Source organism: Sprattus sprattus, assembly GCF_963457725.1.
Source record: "Sprattus sprattus genome assembly, chromosome: 7".
Classification (NCBI taxonomy): domain Eukaryota; kingdom Metazoa; phylum Chordata; class Actinopteri; order Clupeiformes; family Clupeidae; genus Sprattus; species Sprattus sprattus.
In genome coordinates, this window is record NC_137926.1 from 19,021,888 (window position 1) to 19,043,813 (window position 21,926).

General features: G+C 46.3%; 1 protein-coding gene across 1 annotated transcript in view; it reads right to left on the minus strand.

Moving 5' to 3' along the window:
* Positions 1–21,926, minus strand: part of plekha7a (pleckstrin homology domain containing, family A member 7a) — a gene marked incomplete at its 5' end in the record, with an annotated part of 74,070 nt that overhangs the window by 24,015 nt on the left and 28,129 nt on the right. Inside the window, 2 exons of the mRNA XM_080841663.1 lie at positions 1,542–1,668; positions 8,520–8,603. Of these exons, the coding sequence (XP_080697789.1) occupies positions 1,542–1,668; positions 8,520–8,603 (211 nt within the window). The remainder of the gene's footprint in view (positions 1–1,541; positions 1,669–8,519; positions 8,604–21,926) is intronic.

Consider the following 21,926-nt stretch of genomic DNA (forward strand, 5'->3'; position numbering starts at 1 on the left):
AGTTGTTAAGGTCCGAGGTCTGTCATGTAACACTTTGTCAATGCCGCTTCCTGCTTTCCAGCATATTCAATGCCTGACCCACAAGATGAGTGCATTCAACTTAAAAGGGCAACAAAAAGCTCACTAAACATATTCACCTAAGGACTAGAAGTACCAGAAGCTTTTAAGAAGGACCGAAGGAATATCAATGGCCATACATAAAATTACATCACTGTCCATCAATTTTTTTCTGATATTGTACCACATACAGTATTTATTACATGCAATCCCTGTGTGTCTGCATTTGTTTATCCTGGTGCAGGCATATTTTTATATGTACACATATTTCTGAGGAAAAGTCTTCTGTTTCAGACTAGCATAAGTGGGAAAGGCTGTTGTTTTTTCTGGTCTCTCCAGGGTGGAGACAAACACTAATTACACCGACGAGGACTAACGAAGCGTGATCAAAGTTACGCCTCGGGATCCCTGTCAAGCCGACTCCCCATTTCATTCTGCTGTGTTTACAGTGAGGGCTTACAGCCATGTGTGGGTGTTAAACACACACTGGATGAGTCCTACATCACATTCTTTCGACTTCTGCTCATTTCTCTACAGATTCTGTGCAAAAATAGCATTCTGAGAATGCATCTGAGTTAAGTCCTTATACTCTGTCTCTGTTGCTACAAGAATTACAACTACAATAAAGCAGGTATCTCTCTTCTCAGGTCCTAGTAGTATAACGGTCACCTCATGAGACTCCAAAGTCCGTCAGAGTCCAAATCAATCACTGCCTGCCACAGGCCGTCTGGGACCTAACTGACCGAGAGGACCGTGACGTGCGTCAGGACACGGCCAGGATAAATGCTTTAAAGGGGAGCACTTTCACTGGTAACCCCTTCACTACACTCACTTCACTCTGCGTCAAAGCAGAAAAACTGCATGACAACGAATGTGGCGAAAGCCCTGAAATGACTTTAAAACCCTTCTTTAATAACCCCAAACTTCCCTTCACAGTGAAATGAAAAGTTTCATTTAGCTTAAGAGATCAAGGTTTTAGATATGGCCCATATGAAATATACATCAGACTGTCAATATTGACGTAGCTGGGGCAGTGCAAATTCAGGGGAGGAGACTGTGGGGTGAACACATACGGGAGGGGTGTATGAGTTTGGCTAACTGTCAGGGGAAAAAGCTGACTGTGCCTTCTCTGCAATGCCATATAACAATAGAATAGCAGGGCTGCTATGCTCTGGAGTATAACTATGCATGGGAAAATAGAAACTGTACACAAACAGAATGCTAATTTGGGATGCGGTTTAGCACACATTTTCTCATTGTCCCTGACAAAGAAATAGACAATAAAGCATCTGTGTTCAGTAAATCATGTATCGGAACAAAACAGATGCCTCTCACGTAACGTACTTTATGAAAGCTAATGTGAAACTCATTTACTTCTAACATTCATTTCTAAATTCCTCTTCTTCCACCCACTGATTCTTGATACACAAGTTCTTCTCCAACATCAAATAAATTAAAAGTAAAAGAGGAGCTTTTTGTCTCACCTTGGAGGTGTGGTTCCCAGAGGCAGGGGGCTCGGTTATGGCAGAGGGGGCTTCGGTGACCTCACTGGGAGGGTGGGGGTCCGTTTGGTGAGGCTGCACAGCGGACATGCGCACCGTCACTGGGGGGCTGCAAGGGGTAGAGATGCCCACTGTGTTACACTTCACAGGAATCCTCTTCACTGCAGATACACCACTTAACATGGGGTGTGTGTGTGTGTTTGTGTGTGTGTGTGTGTGTGTGTGTGTGTGGGTGTGTGTTTGTGTGTTTGGTAGAGTAAAATATTAGGATAGAGAGAAATCAAGAACAGATAAAGAAGAACAGGAACAGCTACAGAGGCAAACAGAGGGAGAGCGAGTGAGGGAGGAAGGGGTGGAAGTCAATGAATGAGAGTGAGAGAAGAGAGGAAGAGAGAGAAAGATAGTGTAAGAGAGAACATGAAAGAGAATGAGACAACCCTGGGAGTGGCCTTTGTGTGACTTTGCAAAGTCAGCAGCGAGCACAGGTGTCTGCTCAATCACCTGAGGCCAAAAGCGCCTTTGTGTTCCCTCTCACCTGAGCCCTCTTCTTGCTTTCTCTCCTCTAGCTACTAACAGGTATCAGCTGACATCTAGTAAGGCATTCCACACACCACTGTACATTCAGTCACACAGATCCGAGAGGGGGTCATGCTTGCCCGTGCACTGTGTGTCATAACAGCACACACACAGACACAGACACACACACAGACAGACAGACAGACAGACAGACAGACAGACAGACAGACAGACAGACAGACAGACAGACAGACAGACAGACAGACAGACAGACAGACAGACAGACAGACAGACAGACAGACACAGACAGACAGACAGACAGACAGACAGACAGACAGACAGACAGACAGACAGACAGACACACACACACACACACACACACACACACACACACACACACACACACACACACACACACTCACAAACACACACAGGTATCAGCTGACAACTACTTAGGCATTCCAAACACCACAGAACATTCAGTCACACAGATCCGAGAAGGGGTCATACTGGCCTGTGGCCCGTGTGTCATAGCAGCACACACACACACACAAACACACACACACACATGTTTATTTGTGCTGTTATGACCCCTTCTCGGATCTGTGTGACTGTGGTGTGTGGAATGCCTTACTAGTTGGCAGCTGAAACCTGTGTGTGTGTGTGTGTGTGTGTGTGTGTGTGTGTGTGTGTGTGTGTGTGTGTGTGTGTGTATGTGTGTGTGTGTGTGTGTGTGTGCGCGTGTGTGTGTGTGTGTGTGTGTGTTTGTGTGTGTGTGTGTGTTTGTGTGCGCGTGTGCGTGTGCGTGAATGTATGTGAGGAGAGGGCCATGAGGTAAAAATCAGATAAAATACTTAAAATCAGAAAGCTAGGTCTTGTTACAGTTCTAGATTATAAATATACATAACCATAAAGTATAAATCTTTATAAAAATAAATCTGAGAATAAAATCTAAGGAATATGTTAAAATGCAAGAATAGAAAGAGAATATTAGTAAAAATATACAATATAAATGCAGTAGTAGTGCAGTCAAAACATACACCAGAGTACTGCATAGCTGAATTATTGCACAAGATAATCATAGTTACAGTATATTAGTATTGCACAATTCACTCTATAAAGGATAGATAATGATGGAAGCTGCTGAAATAAGTCCGAGGGTCAGTCTATTGACTCAGTCAATGACTCCTCTGTGGGAGTTGAAAAGCCTGATGGCCACAGGCAGGACTGACTTCCTGTGGTGATTCTTGGTAGAATGAGTCTGGGTGGGCGGCATTGTCCAGGAAGACAGCATCCTCCTCTCTAACACTGCTGCCAGAGTCCAGCTCCAACCCAACAATGTGCACTGGCCTTGTGGATCAGAAACATATCACGCTGAGTCTGTTGTCGTCTGCTACCCTCACCCCGCTGCCCAAGCACACAAGCAGCAATCAGGAGAGCACTGGCCACCACAGACTCATAAAACACCCTCAGCAATGTCTGGCAGATATCGCAAAGACTGAAAGTAGAAACAGCCATGGCCCTTCTTAAAGAGAGCTTCAGTCTCCTTAATCCAGGTGGGGAGATGGATGAAAGAGGGGGAGAAGGAGGAGGAGGAGGAGGAGGAGGAAGGGGTGGGGTGTAGTGGGGGTCTGAAGCATGTGCACATGGGACTGAAGACGTGCTGGAGGTGACAGGCTGATCAGGGATTAGCCCCTTGGACCCTCCTCCAGCTGTACGACCCACACAGAGCAAAGCTGAGCCTCGCCAAGCACACTAGGGTCAGGTTCTAGAATCATGGATGACATCATCATCATATCATGTATCCTCTCAGAGTTGAGGCCAGTTCCATGCATGAGGACGGATAGACTAAGCCAAGCCCTGTGGGGATACATGCTAAGAACCTATAGAAACAGGAAAAGCAGGAAAAGTCCAGGATAATTACTTTTCTGCTGTAATCTGAGTTGTTCGAGCTTCACCTACAAATGACATCCACAAAAGACATCTGTGTGGGCATGAGCCTAGCAGAGTGAAATCTGTGTAAGCATGTGAGGACAGCATTTAACTCATGAACCGATCAGGCTCCCAATTAGGAACCGGAATCCAAATGGAATGGATGGAAATGCAAATGGAATGGAAATGAGCCCTAGTGACTAGTGACTATGTTTATGGCAGAGATAGAGACACACACACGCTCTGAATTTTATCTCTACATTTTACCCATCCAGGGTAGTGATACACACAGTGAAGCATACTAACCCGGAGCAGTGAGCTGCTTTTGAGCGCCCGGGGAGCAGTGATTAGGGTTAGGTGCCTTGCTCAAGGGCACTTCAGCCGTGGATGTGGGCATGGGAGAGCAGTGCTCTACCACTTCCCCCGCCCACATTTTTCCTACTGGTCAGGGATCGAACCGGCCACCCTCCGGTTACCAGCCCGAAACCCGGCTGCCCAAATGTGGTCCGTTAGCCCTGACGCTGCAAGACAACAGCGCTCGCTGTGTGGGAGTCGAGCTGAGACAGCCCCTCTCCTTCCTCATGACGAAGCCTTGAGACGGCCTTGAGTTGTGTTCTGAAGAGCTGCCTTTCTTCCCAACGGTGCTCTGGAGTTTCCAGCGTCTGATCTCAGCCTCTCCTCTCTTCTCCGGCCCACTGCCTTATCGGCCCTTTAATGTGAGAGGGAGATGACAGATCCTTCCCTTAAACGACTACTCTGGGCCCTGCGTCCATATTTAGCTCAATAATTAGACTTTGGGGGGTGAGGGGGGGTGAGGAATGCGGTTCCAAGGGCGCAGACGGAGGGGAAGGGGGAGAGATTGGCAGGGCTTGATGAGAGGCTTAAGGAAGCCCTCCTCCCATCTGGACACAATCAAGCACCTCAGAGGTCGGCTGTAATTAGCTTAACCACTAACTCAACAACAGATCCGCACAAACACTGAGAGAGCAGGATGCTCTCCGAAGAGGAAGCCTGGAGGCCTGTGACCTGTTTGTCACCCTCCGGCCGCTCAAGTTGAACAGGGCTTCAATAATCATTCATGAAAGGCTGTATGTTTTGACAGAGCGCAGGTTGCTTCGCAGACAGCGGCTGGTTTTGGAGATGGCCTGGTCCTGAATGGACAGGATCTGTTCAAATTGTTGTCTGTGACTGTCTCGTGCTGACGGGCTTCCCAAAATGAGCCCTCTGTATTGTGCAGACGAAGCTCGTAACGAAAACACCATCAAGCCTTTTCCCCGACTGGCTATCTATTAGTCTGCACAAAAGAGGGCAGGTGACCTGCTGCCAGGGAGCAAATTAAATGGATTAAAACTCAGACAGAAAAATAATACTGCAATGGGTCGGAGGGGGTCATTTTACTTGACAACTCGATCACTACAAAACCTTGTCAAAGCAGAAACAAAAACAAAAAGCCCTAAAAATGCCCTAAAGCCCTAAAAAACTACATCCCTAGCATCACAACTGCATACATTATACAAGTGAACCTACAGTATGTAATGTGATCAAAGCAAATTAGATCGGCAAAGATGTTGACAAGAAAGGTCTGGGCAGCTTCCATGTTACCGTAATTCATTTAATTAAAACTAGAGGAGTGTGACAGTCTGCAGAGTGTGTGGTTCACGGCAGGGCAGGGAGAGCTGAGCAGCTGTGGGTGGGACAATAGTACTACCTCCCTCATCCCTGAGTGGACTTATACCCAAGGGGGGGCTCTCATGCTGCTTCACCTCCGCTTACCTCTACTCTCATTACACACACACACACACACACACACACACACACACACACACACGCACACACGCACACGCGCACACACACGCACACACACACACACACACGCGCACACACGCACACACGCACACACGCACACACACACACACACACACACACACAGTCACCCACACACAGACCCACACACAGACAGGTGATTCAGGGTTGGATCAAACTTATCTGGTCCAAATCAGGCCTAAATCTGTTGCTTATGCTGATGCTCCATAAAGATTGACAATGACATCACATAACTATTGTTAGCATAGGAGTGCTAAAATCTATCAGCCAATGCAAGAGCACAAAAGTTGCAGAACTGAGGATCTACATAGAAGTTCTCAAAGTGTATTCACCTGTTGAGATGGCCCATTCAGGTTTACTGCATGAAGAGATTTTTTACAAATTACAAACAAGCTTTCAGGAGCTGGCGGGCTAACATGACCTTGCTAAGACCTGCTAAGACTCTGCATCTGTTCCTACCAAGTTGTTCAGTCTTTCGAACAAAACAGGTCCAACCGCTGCCTGACAACCAGCCCCCAGGTGCCCCGGAGAAACTTCAACTCAATGTGACGGCCGAAGTGTGAACGTGTTCCCAGACAGGCTGACTCAGAAGCAACCAAGTGACTAGAGAGAACGAGGTGCCACAGGAGACCAAGCCTAACAAAACCAGCCTCAAAAGCAAAGTGGCAGCAATGTCCAGCCACCAAGGGAGAGGCGACGCAGGTATGACATCACCTCCCCACTGAGACCAACACAGTGCAGAAGCCCACTCAGAGCTGGAAAAACCTCGCCAACCACTGACTAACCATTAAGCTCCACATTGGAACACTAGCTAATTGCCATGACTCCCACGCATTCTCACTCTGAGATATGCCTATCAGTCAAACACTGTGAGAAGTGAGAGAATATGTACTGAAACCAGGTGAGACTCACGTACAGTGTCTCAGTAGTTCCTCTATAAAAAGATATTTTGGATCTGGTCAGAGTAGCGCACATCAGCATCTAGTCTGCTGCAGTCTTTTGCACCTTCATTAGCAGGCTGAAGAATATGGCCTTTCTACTGTTGTCGCTGTCAATGCTAGAAGGGCATTGAGTGCATGTGACACATTAAACACGGGCCTCATCTGGGCATACTAATCCACTGTCTCACTTTCTCTCTCTTTCTGGCTCTGTGTGTTTGTCTCTCGCTCTCTCTCTCTCTCCCTACCTCTTTCTGTCTCTCTCTTTATATGTATAAATAGAGAGAGAGAAAGAGAGAGCTGCTAATGAGATGAATCCATCAACTACTGGCAGGACCATCTCAAGACGGCCTCCTCAGCCTCTGGGGTAAGAGTCAGAGCCCTGATCACCACCTGGCCCCTCACACACACACACACACTCACACGCACACGCACACGCACACGCACACGCACACGCACACGCACACGCACACGCACACGCACACGCACACGCACACACACACACACACACACACACACACACACAGTAGTCTCCTGGGTATTATAGTAAAAGCACAGCTCAGTAGAAGAGCAGACATCCTCCTCCCAAGTGTGCAACATGAGGCAACATCTGCCTTTGAAGGTTTCTTCAAAGAATCGTGCTGATATAGATTTAATGAAATCCGGCTCGGGGAACAAACCCTCGCACACGAAAAATCAAGCCAACAAAAGACCCAAAGTGCCTCTTAAACATTTAAAAGTCGCATCTAAACTTTTGGTGAAAAAAGTGCTTGGACTGATTTGGTATGTATGATTGACAGAGGATATGGGTATAACATTTCCACTGTAGCCGCTGCCATCTTCTTCCTCTTTTTCTTCTCCTTCCTCTTTGTATGATACGTGCTTCAGAGCCTCATTCAACTCTGAGGAACTGAGTTGTGAAGCAGCCTTCATTTGGCACAGAATTATAAAGAGTTTGGTTACACCATGTTTGTTCTACGAATGTGCAGCCAGGGAGCATCAGAGACACATCCAGCTGCCCACCTCTCCCAGGAGGGAAGGCTTTAATTCGGCCTCGGAATCATTTCAAATGAAATATCTCTCGCATATGCGCCTCTTATGAGCAGCAGAGTGGGTTCGTTTTTTGCTTGTTTAACCAGCTGTTATATATTGTGCTGCTGTTTTAGTTCCAATATTTAACTATACTTGAAGACCTTACAAAAGCATTGAAGGAAAGTGCACTTCAACAAGACAGGTCCATACCAGTGCATCTTTGCTGGAGGGTGTGAAATTAAGGGCAAGTGCACAACAATGTAATTAATAAAAACAGCTTCTCTCTCCACATTGGTTATTTATTTCTCTCTCTGCACATTGGTTATTTATGGAAACACATCATGAACTAGGCACTACATTAAATGCACTGTGGATTCCATGCGGTCTAATGATCACATTACGTGCATAGAAGTTACATAACAATTAGTTTTCATCATCAATCAACATCACAATGATCGTGACCCCATGCCTTGGGTCTATTAACATTACTAGAGCCAATCATTATCCTCAAGAGACTGCCAGAAACTCTTCCCCCTAATTGGAGTACATCACATCTACAGTTGTAATATAAGCTTCCTCTATGCTGTTTGATCCCATGGGGCTTCAAAGCCCTTGTCTTACCTGTCAGAGCCACTATGCTGCATTACGTAAAACAAGCCAAACAATGTGGGTGGCGAACAGCACTTCTGCCACAACAAACGAGTCTCAGGGTACTCACAGATCCTGCAGCAGGAACTCAGCGTTCTCGGGCGAGAGCTGTCCCGTCACGGGGTGCCAGTACGTCGACGTTCTCTGGTTATGGCTGCGGAGAGAGAACAAACCCACACACAACAGGGTGAGGAGAGGGGGGTAAAATTAGCCATGTGGTCATTCCTCTGTCCCTCAGGGTCATTGCTTATAGTGTGTGTGTGTGAGTGTGAGTGAGTGTGTGTGTGAGTGCGTGTGTGTGTGTGTTTGTGTGTGTGTGTGTGAGTTTGTGGAGGACCTGTAGGAGGGCAGCACATTTTAGGGAGGAGTTTGTGGCTTTCCCATATGTGTGCAGAATGCAACCTCTCTCAGTCTCTTAACATAGGCCAGCTCGAGCGCTTCAGCACAGCATACCAGCAGAACAGCGCAGGGAGAAAACCTATGACAGCCAACCCGCAACACCAGAGTGTCACAGCGGCCTCCACACAAAGCCAAAACACTGTGCCAGCCATGACAAAACAATGTATAATGTTAGATTGCTGCAATATAATGTAATACTGTTATAAATGTTCAAATGCAACCTTTCAAGGGTGGAAATAGAGCAGAGAGAATACATGCATACTCAGTCCACCCTAACTTACAGAACACAATGTAACACTTGTGGGATGTAAGCGTCTGACAGGCATTTTATCTAACATTAAAACGACATTTCAAGTGCCTTGAGACACTTGTATTGTTTCGGTGATATATAAATAAAATGTAATTGAATAAAATTAAATTGAATTGAACAACATCAAAACATACATCATCAATTTACACTTAGTTTTGAGACTTAAGACAGACGCAGCATTTCAGAGGTACGTGCTTTGTTTTAAAATCAACAGCAAGCTTGTTCTGCACTACACCACCCTGGTGACACAGACAGCAGAGCAGGTGGTGAGGTCTGTTGTTGCTCGTTTGCATTTGAATGACACATGCGCTGCACACACACATTAAAGATGCAGTAAGTGGTTCTAATGCAGGACATTATTGGTCAAATTCAGAAAGTTTCTTCTCACGGTCCCCTAGCTGCCCGTCCTGTGTGTGCGATGAAAATAAATCCAGTGTTCATACACAGTCCTGGCTCTGTAAATGGGAAACAAACAAAGTGGCACTGACTGAGCCCCCCAACACTATCAGCAACAGAGGGTGTTCTTGTTCTTCATGCATAGGACAATGTTTCATAGAATCAATAGCTCAGTATTGTTTTGTCCCATTTGCTAATGTCTGTGAAAGCAAATCCCAAATGGTAAGTTAAACCACTAACTCTCGCTCGTTTTTACTTTCACTAGTTTTGGTTGCTGTGTTTGTGTGCTGGCATGTTGTTCATTTGATGACGCTTTGTATTATAATGTTCGTTTTGCTTCAACTATGAGATCATTTCCACGGCGTATAGGTCTAATGTCTATACCATACCTGCCGCCCGTGTCAAGTGTTGGCCCTCAGGCAGCAGACGCTCTGGTTTTCTCTCGGAATTCAGTCTGCTTTACATTGTAACTAGGCTCAAGGAACCATCTATGCAATAACATCCATAAAACACTACTTAAACAGGCTCTTCTCAGAATAACTTCTGAATGCACCTGAAGCTCAACTCGAAAACAGCATTCAGCTGGCAAGGCCATAGGTTACTTGGAACACTCCATGCCCTCACACACACACACACACCTTCTCTGAGCAGTAAATTAGCATGTGTGTGACATGACTGCCTGTGCCCAGAAGTCATTCTGTTTGTGCTGCTCTCCTTCCCTTCCACTGTATAGCTGCTGAAAGACTGACGGCTCGATGGAGGGAAAATGGAATTCATATAAACACAGATGCCATGGTAACGGGGCCGCCTTTAGCCCTAGTGTGGGTGGGATGGGGAAGGGGAGATTTTGCCTTCTGGTGAAGCGTATCTGAGTGGGCTGAGCTGATTTAGTGCAGATAAAATCAGTGTATTTCTCTTGCCGGATAAACACCGGGGTATTATGGCATGACATCCGCAGAGACCGTGGGTTCCGAAGAAGCCCGTTTCCATTCAAAGAAATGGAGCACTGTACATATGACCTCCAGTGTGTGTGTGTGTGTGTGTGTGTGTGTGTGTGTGTGTGCGTGCGCTTGTGCGTGTGCATGTGCGTGTGCTTGTGCGTGTGCGTGCGCTTGTGAGTGTGCGTGTACCCGAGCGTGTGTGTGTGTGTGTGTGTGTGTGTCTTTATCTTTACACTTGGCATACTCTTAAACACAGATCTGTGTTTTAAATAGAATCCCAGTGGTTCAAATAGAAGGCAAGGGTATTGTTTCCGTGTCCAACACTTTCAGTGAGGGCCAGAATGCTTTGAAGGCTGACAGTGGCATAGCTGGACAGGGTGTTGAGAAACACCTGTCACTTCAGCTACTTCACCCATTCATGGCTTACTTCAGTGCTTAGCATGCTTTACCTCTGTATACACTGTCTCTGTCCCTGATATACAAACCCTCTTTAGGTTTAAAATGTCGTCAAATGAGTTTTCAAATGACCACATGTATGGAAGTCGTTTCAGTCATTTTAAAGGATACATTAACCATTGTATATGCGAGAGACATACTACATGCGTGTGGATAAGTGTCTGAATCTATGTGTATACATACAATGATCTATATCTGTGTGTTTGTGTTTGCTACAGAGATGAACTGAAGGTGTATGACACAGACACACTGCAGAGGTCGTTGGAACATGTGAGAGAGTTCTTGTTCAGGAAAGCTGAACTCATCACCAAGGCCACTGCACGGCCATAGAAATAGGATTAGATGTTCAGCTGGTGACCTCTGCACGCAGCCATAGCTACCCTCTGCAAGGTCAGCCCGTATCCTTGAAACAAGCTAGCCGCAGAAAGCACACAGGGCTGCCCCCGCAAATCACAAAGCCGACCGTGTCACCTCGTGAGCGAAGTTCCGGAACCTTGAGAGGTTCCGGAGCCGCTGGCTGCCATGTGCATAAGTCCACGTGAGGGAGAACCACGGAATGAGTGTGGCGCTTGTGGCGCCGCTCCTGACAGCTCTGATCTCAATCATTGTCTGAAGAGGTCTGTTTTTCGGTGAGAGGCGTGATTGCCTCTTCACTACAAGCACGTTCTTAACCAAGGTGGAATGGCACACAAGTCCAGAACATGAGAATGTGCAGAAGAGGATGGATCGCTCCAGTGGAAGAAAAAAAAAAGAAAAACGCTGTACCTTGAAGAAAAAGTAATTCAGCCCTCAATACAGTCAGTGCTGTGATGAGTGACATGCTCTCCCGTGACCTATCCATCACCCTGACAGCATCTCCAGACCCGAAGAGCTCCATTACTAAAAAAGAACACCCCCACAGCACCTCCCTCCCCCTCCCCCCTCGCCCCGACCTCTTTCCTCAAGAGCAACATTTGTTTCCCCAATGGCTGGCTGCAGACAGCTGGCTCGCTTGCTTTTCAGATGACTGCGCCAAAACAGATTGCTGGAAAGGCTCTTGTTTTGGCGAGTGGGCGTGTTTTAGCCAAAGGTCAGTACTATTTAAAGTGCCCAGATGAGGCATTAAAATGCGGGAGTGGTGCGGAGCACAGCGCCTCGGCCGTTGCTGCTCACTGGACAAGCTGAGAGGTGCCTGTCACTCATGCAGAACAAGAGAGAGAAAGAGAGAGAGAGAGAGGGAGAGAGAGAGAAACAGAGAGAAAGAGAGAGAGTGAAAAGGTGCCGGGATCTCAGTGGGAGTGCTTGATTACAGTGGCCACTGGCTGCTAAGAGCATCCGGCGAGGACAGCGGCGTGGCGTGAATCATTTCCATAATCAGCCATCAAGCCCACACGGCCCAAACCTTTCAGATAAATACATTCAGAGACTCTATTATGGATGAGGACCAAGAGGAAGGGAGGTGGAGGAGAGAGGCAGAAAGAGAGAGAGAAGATAATGAGACCGAAATGAGAAGTAGACACATAAATGGATATATATATAGATAGATAGATAGTGAGAGAGATGGATAAAGAGAGAGAACGAGAGGGGGTGAGAGTAGACAGGAGAGAGAAATAAAAGCAGCAAATAAAATCAGCACTGCTGGTCAACACTAATGTGCCTTTTCTTAACTGACTGGAGCGACAACATGCCCAGTGTTCCAACCAGGGCTCTGCAGTAAAGCCTGACAGCAGGACAGAGACTATGGGTGGCATCAGCGGCACGACAAGTTGGCACAGACTGGCATTCTAATACAGTTCCCAGACTGGCCACCCCGAAAAGAATACGAGTGAATGACAGCATGCCAGCACTCCGCTAGCACATTGAAACTATGTGGATACGCAAAGGTGGTGACAGCATGGGGACTCTGCACTTAGGTGCTATCATCTTTATTCACAGAATGAAGTCGCATTCACAGAACAAAATCGCATTCACAGAACGAAATCACAATCACAGAACGAAATCACATTCACAGAACGAAATCTACTGCGGACAAAAGTCGTATTTCACATCTACTCCAACCAGTGAAAAGCTGCAGAACAACAGCAAGATCAGCCACAAACTGCCCACTTACACATTTGTTTATACACACACACACACCATATACCCATATGAGTACCGTACACACTTAATTTACACCTACTCCTAAGCAATACTCAACTACACGCAATGTACACAGTATGAAGTCCGTAGCCTGGCCCCATACACCCAAACAATAGTTAAGCTCTCAGCCAGACAAGCTCGATGCCACTCTGTCAAACAGACACAGCAAAACTACAAAGAGCAGACAAAGACCATACATCCATGTGTTTATATTGCTTATTATCTGCCTAGCTTTGCTTCTTCACTCCGTTGAAATGTGTTTACCTGCATCCTAATGGGTGCTGCCCCGCTGCCTCTGCCCTCTGTCTGATCCTGCCACTGTGGCTGTGTGCTGGCTTAAGCACTTGTGTTTGAGTGTGTGTGTGTGTGTGTGTGTGTGTGTGTGTGTGTGTGTGTGTGTGTGTGTGTGTGTGTGTGTGTGTGTGTGTGTGTGTGTGTGTGTGTGTGTGACAGCAGTAGATAGTGACCTGAGTCAGTGAGAAGGGGACAGTGGAGTGAAGCCAGGCTGGGAAAGAGAGAGTGCCTATCAGAGGAGGCTATGTTTGCTCAGGAGCACAGAGAGATTTTAAATATGCTGAAGGAATTCTGCATACGTTTTACACTCACATGTCTGATAAAAGGTCTCTTTGCTTTTTTTCTCTCTCTTTCACACACCGAACACACACACGCGCACACACACTCCCCTGAAGGCAAAATCAAATCTGAACAGAAACTGCCTGCCTTTGCCATTCTCCAGCCCTCCCTCCTTCTTTTCCCATCTCAGTTTATTCATCTATTGCCATTTCTCCTTAGGTGTCTCACTTCCTCTTCCCTCTCTCCTTCATGCTCAACGCGTGGCTGCTAGCTGAGAAAACGACACTGTTTTCAGCTCACCATTATCTCTCCATCAAACTGCCCCTTTCAGACCATCAACAGAACCAACACCTCATCGTCTTTTTTCTGTTTGTGTGCAAATAATGCATTCAGTCATCCTTTTCAGGCAGAGGTGCTCGGAATTCTGTGCCAATGTCATGTCATGTCATGGAGGTTTCATTGACAGTATTTTCTCAGGCGAACTGTACACATATTTCCTCCCACAGGCGTACAACCATACCCAAGGACAAACAGGGGCATGATGACATCAGAATAAAGTGTCTGCTCTTCAAATGGCCTCTTCAAAGCAAACGCGAACGGAGTCAAAGTCAAACATTTGTTGGTCTGCTGGCACCATCAAAGTCCTACCCACCTAATAAAACCTCAGGGATGTTTTTGAAAGAGTGGGCATCGGGAGACCTTCAGCTGAGACACATCCTCATGTCTCAGCCCAAGGGGAGCTCGGTTGGTTAATGGACATAATAAAAGGTTATTAATCCTGCTGGATCTCTGTCGGCCATTACGCTCATAAATAGACACCATTACAGACTGCATATGCCAGGGCAGAGTCGCCCACTGGTAACTGTATCTGCTACAGCCAGGATATTTCTGGGGCTTTTTTCGGGAAAAAGACCTTGCCGTTCGGAAAAGAATCGTTGCCTTCTCTCATCTCCCACGCAAGTCATAGAAATGTAAATGTGACATTCTTTTATTGTCTCTTCCGGATAAAAATACACATTCTGCTGAAATTCACCTTCAACCAGACGTTATCAGGACAACAGACATGTCCGGACCACATCTGGCACCAGATCTATTCCTGAGTCACCAGTACTAGGGGTGTGCCGGTCTGTGTGTTTACGGGAGTCCTGTAGTTTGGCCTAAAGTTTCTTTATACCAGGTGAACACTCACTGCCTGCATCCCTACGAAGGCTGAGGCCTGCTGTCTTAATTGTGCTTTGGAGGACACGAGGTCAGGGCAGAGGAGCAGCAGAGCCGCCAGGAGCATCTGTCATCTTCAGCCGACAACCCTCTTTCAGTCTGCAGAGGACGTACACAGTAAATTAACCTGTGTGTGTGTGTGTGTGTGTGTGTGTGTGTGTGTGTGTGTGTGTGTGTCTCTCTGCCCTAGTTCGCGCTTGCCTTGACACACCTGGGCATCTTCATGGCTCAGCTCTGCTGACAGGCTAGCATGAGAGGCATGATACTAAAACAGTAGATAGTGCTCTGATGCCTGTCGTAATACCAATCTGGCATCAGCTGTCAGCTCACACAGCTGTACAGCAGGCTACACAGCCCTGCAGAATCCCACTGGCATGAAGGCTACAAGAGGCTTAAAAGAGGAGCTCATGCTGCATAGCACCTTTACTAATAAATAGTTGCAAAATATGATACATTCAATTAGATATAAACTACTCTTTTAAAGACAGACAGACAGACAGTCACACAATAAGACATTTTTCTATTCTCTTCGAGTCACTTTGTAAGATTTTTTTTTCATCATATATAAAAGCAGTACTCTACTGTCTGATCAAATTGGATCTTGTTCATGAAGTTGGTCATTTATCCTAGCACAGCTTGCATGCACATGAAACACCCTCTGCTACAAGAAAGGCATCCTGGGACAGGTCCAGCCTTTATAGGCCACATACATCTCTCTGTTTTATCTCCTCTAGGCCTGGCAAAGGCTTCTGGGGGGAAAAAGCGAACACTGGCACTAAACCCCCAGACAGTTGCTCCAGAAATACGCCCAGATTCCAGCTAAGTCTGTCGATGGACACCCATGCCAGCCATGCCACTCTCAGCATCTGAAGGTAACTGAGCAAGGACATTATAAATAGAACTTGTGTGTGTATGTACACACTAACTCACACTCACACACACACACACACAAATGGACACGGAGGACACCCATAAATACACATAAATTGACAGGGAGACAAACAGACAGGCAGACACACACACTCACACACACGGACACCCATATATATACACACATAAACAGACAAACACACCCACACACGCTGCCCCAGTCAGGGTGGATTATTATTGGACTAAACACTTCTTTTCATGCCTTGGAGCCCAACACATTAAGCGTGGGAAAACTTTTCTAGCCAATTCAGCACTTCAGATAACTGCAAAAGCATCACAACAGACGCTCATAGGTGAACACCAGAATCACTGTGGACACTTGCTGTAAAAGTTGAAAATTGAAAAAGGCTGCCTTAGTCACAACTCCTTGTAAACTACCCGTCATATCGTTCTTTCTAAAACCACAGCTATGATCCCAATCCCAGGAGCCATCTCTGCATTTCAGTTTGTCTTTCCAACATATCTCAAATTGGATTTGAAACAAGCAGCATCAAATTTGTTATGGATTAAACTTTTTATAAATAATGAATGTTGTTATCTTCAGACTCGAGAGGGAAAGTGCAAAAGAGAGCACGATCTTTCCAAACCTGCTTAATAAAGTGTCTGAGGTGTGATACATCAGCACTGGTTCCAGAGGCAGAGTAATGAGAGGCTGTGTGTGATTGGGAGCCAAGGCTATCCTTCAGGGCGGTCATTTAATGCAAATTAGCTGCTGCACTGTTGTTGTTGCTTCCTAACCTTTGCTGATTACACGAGACAGAGGGTCCATCGTACTGACATATTCTGTAACACACACACACCCTACACACACACAGACCCATGCTACAGTTAGCTGCTCTAGGTCACACCAGGCCAGGATGAGACCCAAGCAACAGTTAGCTGCTCTAGGTCACACCAGGCCAGGATGAGACCCAAGCTACTGTTAGCTGCCATCTACCAGCTGAGAGACATGCAATCAGGACAGGGTCCGCTGTAAGGACAGCAGAGCTGGTCTGAGAGAACATCGCCTCACACACACACTTATCAGCCCAACATCCCACAGTGGCTCCGGCTCCAGCCCGTCCGCCTATCTCATCCCCTCTCTCAGGGCCTCATGCACGGCATGGAAAAAATACTTCAGTGCGCTGGATGGAATCTATGCCTCAGCAGGTCCCGGGGTGGGGGTGTGGGGGTTGCAAGGAGTTTTTTTGGATGGCTCAAAGTGTTTTCAGTTAATCAGTCTGTCTGAAAATAGCCTGTGCTCAGGCAAGGAGCCGGCCCATGCCACCCAGTTAAGTGGGCTGAATTAATGGAGTGCTATTTTTATCTGTTTATCTTCAACAGAAACAGTCTGATAAGGGAGAAGCACTTTTCCCCCCCAAGAGTTGCAGATGTAACGGCTAATAAACACTGCATAACGTCAAAGGCCTAGATACATGCACCCGAGTATCCGATGAAAAACTGCCTTCACTTCCGGTGCACGGCGAAGGTGCTTTTTATTTAAAAGTGACTCAAGCCAACAGCAGGTGATTATTTTATCAGCATTTTTATCAGCCAGTGAATGAATACATAACCTTGGGCAATTGTAATGTCAACCTGTTCCAACAGAGCCACAGGAAGACCGGAAAAAGGCATGTAAAGAACTAAACTCCTGCAAGGTTTTATGAGGAGTCTGTTTTTATTACATATATGTATTTACGTCAATCTGGTTGCCATGGAGCTCACATACAATAATAGTGTAGTGTGTTCGGGGTGGGCTAGCGGAACATCTGTACAGGAGACTGTTGCAAAGCCTCCCAGCACCTATCGGGTGTCAGGTGGTGTATCCCTTGTGTCTGGTACTGTGTGTGATCATTTGATCCTTGTGTTGTGCAGCTTAGTTCCTGCGTAAGTTCCTGTGTTAGGTTCCTGGCCTAAGACAAGGCAGAGGCAGAAGCAGAGTGGGTTGGGCAATTGCTGTACTCCCTTAGCACGAGGCACTTGCATCATCGGGCTGGACCTGTTGGCCAGGTGGGAGGCCATGCTCTATCTGGTGCTGAATCTGTGGCGGCAGAGACGGCCCGCGACTCATCCATGTCACTACCACCAGCGGAGGGTCCTTGACATCACCGCCGCCATCCAGAGGGTCCTCTGCATCACCGCCGCCAACCACAGGATCCTCCTGACATTTTTCTCGTCCCCTTTTTTTTAAAGAAATATCTGTTGGTTTTTATGTGACACGGATATGAAACGGGTCATGAGCTGTTTCTCATCTGTTTACCCTGACTGGCTTAATATTTGTGATACCTGAAATATCAGATTACTCTGACAGGACAGACAGGTTAAGGTGTGTCAAATGATCACGCCATGTGTTTAATACAGACGAAACTATGTGGATCATGATGCAGTGTGTGAAAGAAGCAGAACAGCACGCAGGCTTTTAAAATCGACCTCCAATTCTCACTCATCCAGTATCCATTATCCAGCACAGACCTCTTAGAGAACTTCCAGTTGTAAAGGTGTTGGCAGGTGGTGCAGACATGAGAGTAAAAGTTAATGACATTGTGAGGATAAGCCTGTTTGGCACACACCCCAGCCAAACTAGCCAAGCTGCTGGAGGTGTGAAGTCAGAAGGATCAGTCCCACATCCGTCCCGGATCTGAGCCAGAGTCAGACCATGCTGGTGGCGAGCCAGGGTCCCAGGCATGCCCTCTGCCTCTTAATCAACCCCTGGCCGTCACATAATCACCCAGAGAATTACAGGTGAAGTCTGAGGCGGCCCAGGCTCTGGGTGTCCATGCTGAACTAATGAGGCCTGAAAGTGGGATTAAACTTCATGACTCTGGAGGAGGGTATGCTGACACTGGATTAAACGGTTTTATGCATATTACCTGAAACCATATTATGTTTTTTGAAACTACTACCCATTATTGATTTGTGCTGATTAAGCTCTTGCATGTAATGCACATTTAATACTTGATAATCCTAACTTCAGCTCTAAATACATTCTTAAAGGTGTTGCATTTTAATGCACAGAGACATGAATTCTATTTCTTTTTTCTATTTAAAAATGGCAGAAAAAAAACCCAGAGCCCTACATTTTATTTCTGTCAAGCTGGCAGGTGTTGCTGATGTACAGTCTCATCTTTTCTTCCAGCTTTCTCTATATTGTGTCACTTGAGGTACCAGTAATGTTGACAGTAAGGTGTCAGGTGTCAGGTATCAGTAATCCATCTCCAGTCCTTAATGCCATTAGAATTAAACAGCTTGAGCAGAGGCACCTGCTTAACTTCTCCAGAGAGTTTACTTTCTGCAGTGTAAACTCTCTCCATCCCCCACGCGAATAAGGACACAGCATCTGCATGTCCTGTTTACCTGTGGGATATGCTCAAGTGAGCACACAACACCCCACTCCCCCTTAAACACACACACACACACACACACACACACACACACACACACACACACACACACACACACACACACACACACACACACACACACACACACACACACACACACACACACACACAAATACACACAGCAGCAGCACAAACCCCCAGGGGTAAGAGTCCCAGCAGCCCTGCAGGAGGAATTGTGCCGCAGTGACTGAATCAGCACAAAGAGGGGCTCCACATGTAGGCTACACTGCATGTAGAATGTGTAGTAAGAGTTAACTATTTACATTTACTACAATGTACAATGGCATACACACATATACATACACTTACTGCTAGTTACTACAGAGCTTTTGAAGGCAAGGCAGTACAGTTGCATATCGAGTACTGAACAGTTTGGAAATGAAATGATATTATTATTTGGCACCAAAGCATATTATTTGATATTTTTTCGTGCAACAAAATAAAATCTGTGGACATTAGACTGACAGACCTTGTTAATTACGGTTGACGAGTTGAAACGAGTTATATCCAATGAGCACTAGACAATGAAGCTGGCTCCTTTTTTAAAATAGGGATGAAGTTAACAGAAAATGGCAGATCTATGAACACCCCTGGGACTGTAAAAAGTCAGTATATATTGCCAAACAGTACAGTACCTACTGACATTGTTTCTTGCACTTCCCAACAATCCTTTTGTATCCATTTTTTTCCTCTCTCTCTCTCAGTCTCGGAAGGGTTTTACTCCTTTTATATTTGTGTCTTTCTGCCCGAAAGCATGTATTTTAAATATTTAATTTCGGTGGAAATGTCTTCCACATTTCAGAGCGTAGCAAGAAAGACAGAGAAGAGAGAGAGAGAGAGAGAGAGAGAGAGAGAGAGAGAGAGAGAGAGAGAGAGAGAGAAAGATCAATGAAACAGGTCTGGGTTCATATGAGGGAGAGCGAGCGCATCCTCTGAGGAGCGTTGGAGCCGGAGTCCGAGTCCCAGCAGGGGGGCTGTGATTCGATCAGCGTTGACGGGCTGGTATGCAAATCACCCAAACCATGAAAACCTATTTACATTCACATCACCTTCAGCACTCCGCGAGCAGAGCGGCACAAAACGTAGCAGGAGAATAAATGGGCCAGAACAGGACCTGGAGATAGAGAGCCTTTGCTACAATCCCCGCTCATGAGATTAATATCAGTGCAAATATCGTTACACCGTAGCCAGCAGGATTGAGTCACATAGCTAAAAGTAAGGCTAAAAAATGATGTAGGGTCTCCTCCATGATACAACCTCTGGATAAAAAAAAATATTTTTCAGTAACTGGACCAGATGGTCATGAGCCATACATATTTGCAATGATAGGAATGCCTGAGCTGTAGCCATACTCACTACAGGCTCCAGTCATCTACATGACTTTGGGATGCTGATACAGTTACAAACCTCCACTATCTTTTGTGTGTACTTCACCTTCAGAGGGGACATCTGAGGGAGTTTAACTGGTGGATGATGAGCCCAATCAGAGAGTGCCTGGTGCGTCTGCACTGCCTCTTAGCTCTGCATGTCTCTGACCCAATGCTATAGCACAATCAGATGCTCCTGCAAGCCACATAGATCCCCACTTCAGACTGAGACCACCCTCAGAGGAAACCAGCTGAAACAATTCTCCCTCTGGGTGTGGAAATATAAAAATACACCATGCTCCTCATACACACACACACACACACACACACACACACACACACACACACACACACACTATATAGCCTGTGGCTTGTGGCCGGTGGCCAGACTGGCCCCTTGAGATGGGTGCTGGGTAATTGGATTTGCCAGGGGGGAGGGTGTGGGGGTGGGGGCGAGGGTGAAGGCGAACAGGACTGAAGCAGTGCAGAGAGCAGAGAGGAGAGACCGGAAGCAGCGGTCACATCGATGCTTTGATCCGTTCGCCTTCCAAATGTTAGTTCTGCCTGAGTGAAACATTTGTTCAACTGATTCAATCTCCTGCTGCTAGTGTATGAGTCATTCTCCAGAGTGCACTAATACACACACACACACACACACACACACACACACACACACACACACACACACACACACACACACACACACACACACACACACACACACACACACACACATACACATACCTTTTTCTTAAACACACATACACTCAGATATTACAGATTTAGACAGAGGTGTGCTGTTGAATTAGTTGCTGTTATGAAGCTGTAATGAACTCATGGTGTTTGTATTTCTCCTACATCGCTGATAGCAGTACAATCAAGTCACAATGGAGGAGAGACAGTTGTAGCAGTTAAAGGTTCACTACCACTGGTCAATCCAGGCCAGCCTAGTAACAGCCTTATGCTCCCTGAGCCAATGGCCTCTCTTAGTTCAGCTTTCACACCAAGCAGAATGTACATTAAACACACAAAACACTCCTGTCCTCTCATTACTATTCAGTTATATACAAAACAACACACACTCAGTTACAAACACACACACACACACACACACACACACACACACACACACACACACACACACACACACACACACACACACACACACACACACACCTCCTCTAACTTAAGCACTGTGTGACGCCAGCCTCAATCTGTCCTCACTGAAAATGATTAAAGTGGCAGTCTGGACCACTTTCAAATCTGCCCAGAAGCAACGGATACTGTTCGTCTACGGACTCTTTAAGACCACCATATTTGTTAACCGTGGAGCTCCCACATAAGAGGAAGACCCAATTAAATCTAATTACGCTGAAATAATAATTCTAA